The following is a 1,567-nucleotide window of genomic DNA, read 5'->3' on the forward strand; positions in this document are numbered from 1 at the left end:
TGACCACAAGTGTCACGTGATGTGTCAAAAATGCCGTCAGCCTGGACCTGTATGTACCGGTGATCTTAAGAGGGTGTGTTCCGATTGTCATCGCCTGTTTAACAGTCAGTCCTGTTTCGACCGTCACAAAGCCCCTCGTACGACAGTTTCTGTGTGTGAACGATGGCAGCGGTGTTTGAAATGCGGAAAAGAGTGGGACACCATCAAAATGCACAGAACATTGGACCAGCACGTCTGCGGAGAATACCATTGCAAAGTTTGTGGTGTTTTTCACACCAAGGCCGATCGGTGGTGTTCTATTCAGAAAGCGAAATGTCCGATCGATGTCAATGGAAACAAAGAAGATCAAATAGCAGCACTGCAACGGAAAGATCTGACGCGTTTTGTCTTTTTCGACTTTGAATGTCAGCAGGATTCGGGAGATCACATACCCAACTTGTGTGTTTTGCAGCTCTGTTGTCATTTCTGCATTCAAAGCAAAGATCCCTGTCCATACTGCGATTCGTATTGGAACCAAGAAAAAGAAATGGTAATGAAGGGACCCGATACGCTAGACCAAGTGGGTCGTTGGTTTATTCGTCTGGCTGGTCGTCGAATGGTTGAGGGAGGAACCGCAAACCGCAACGTCAAGAAATCATCCCAAGTGATCTGTGTAGCCCATAATTTCAAGGGTTACGATGGTATATTGATGATGCAGACCGTTCACAAACACGCCATTGCTGCTCCCGAAGTGATTATGACCGGTGGTAAAGTAATGACTTTATCCATTGGATGCCTCAAGTTTGTGGATTCTTTAAACTTTTTACCGATGCCTCTTCGGAACATGCCGGCAACATTTGGCCTCACGGAAATGAAGAAGGGTTATTTTCCGCATTTTTTCAATAAACCCGAAAACGCCAGCTACGTTGGACCCTATCCGCCTCAAGAAACCTGCGACCCTGATGGGATGAACGCCAAGGAGAGGGAAAAGTTTTTAAAATGGTACCACGAACGCAAACAGGACACGTTTGATTTTAGCAGAGAAATTCTAGCCTATTGCCAGAGCGACGTCGATATTTTGAGAAGAAGCTGTGGAGAGTTTCGTCGCATCTTCCTTAACGACACCGGAATCGATCCATTAGCCTCGAGCATGACGTTGGCAGCGGCGTGTAATCGAGTGTACCGAACGCATTATTTGCCCCTGGACACTATTTCCATCATTCCTAGAGCATTGATGCAGAATTCCGGAATGGGTACAGATTGGCGGCGATTCCAACCCCGACAGCAGTCCAACAAAGCATTGAGATGGTTAGAATGGGAACAACATACTCGATTTTTAGCCTCATTACGGAACGGAACGACCAAACCCAACATCAGGCACGCAGGCAATGGAGGAGAAATAAAAGTTGGACCGTACAGTTTGGATGGTTATGATCGGGACAACAACGTCGCCTACGAATTTTTTGGTTGTGCCTTCCACGGTTGTCCCACGTGCTATCCTGGACCCGTTCAAGACGTCAAACATTTCCACCCTTACGACCCCTCACGAACCATGAGAAAATTGTACGCTCAAACCATGAACGACTCG

General features: G+C 47.0%; 1 protein-coding gene across 1 annotated transcript; it reads left to right on the forward strand.

Annotated features, from left to right (window-relative positions):
• Positions 1-379: 379 nt before the first annotated feature.
• On the forward strand, positions 380-1,201 carry LOTGIDRAFT_67231 (hypothetical protein; the record flags this gene model as incomplete). The annotated part of the gene is made up of 2 exons (XM_009054711.1): positions 380-751; positions 857-1,201. Coding segments are annotated over 2 exons (717 nt in total), but the record flags the coding sequence as incomplete, so codon positions are not given.
• Between the last annotated feature and the right edge of the window lie 366 nt (positions 1,202-1,567).

Source organism: Lottia gigantea, assembly GCF_000327385.1.
Source record: "Lottia gigantea unplaced genomic scaffold LOTGIsca_2215, whole genome shotgun sequence".
Taxonomy (NCBI): Eukaryota; Metazoa; Mollusca; class Gastropoda; family Lottiidae; genus Lottia; species Lottia gigantea.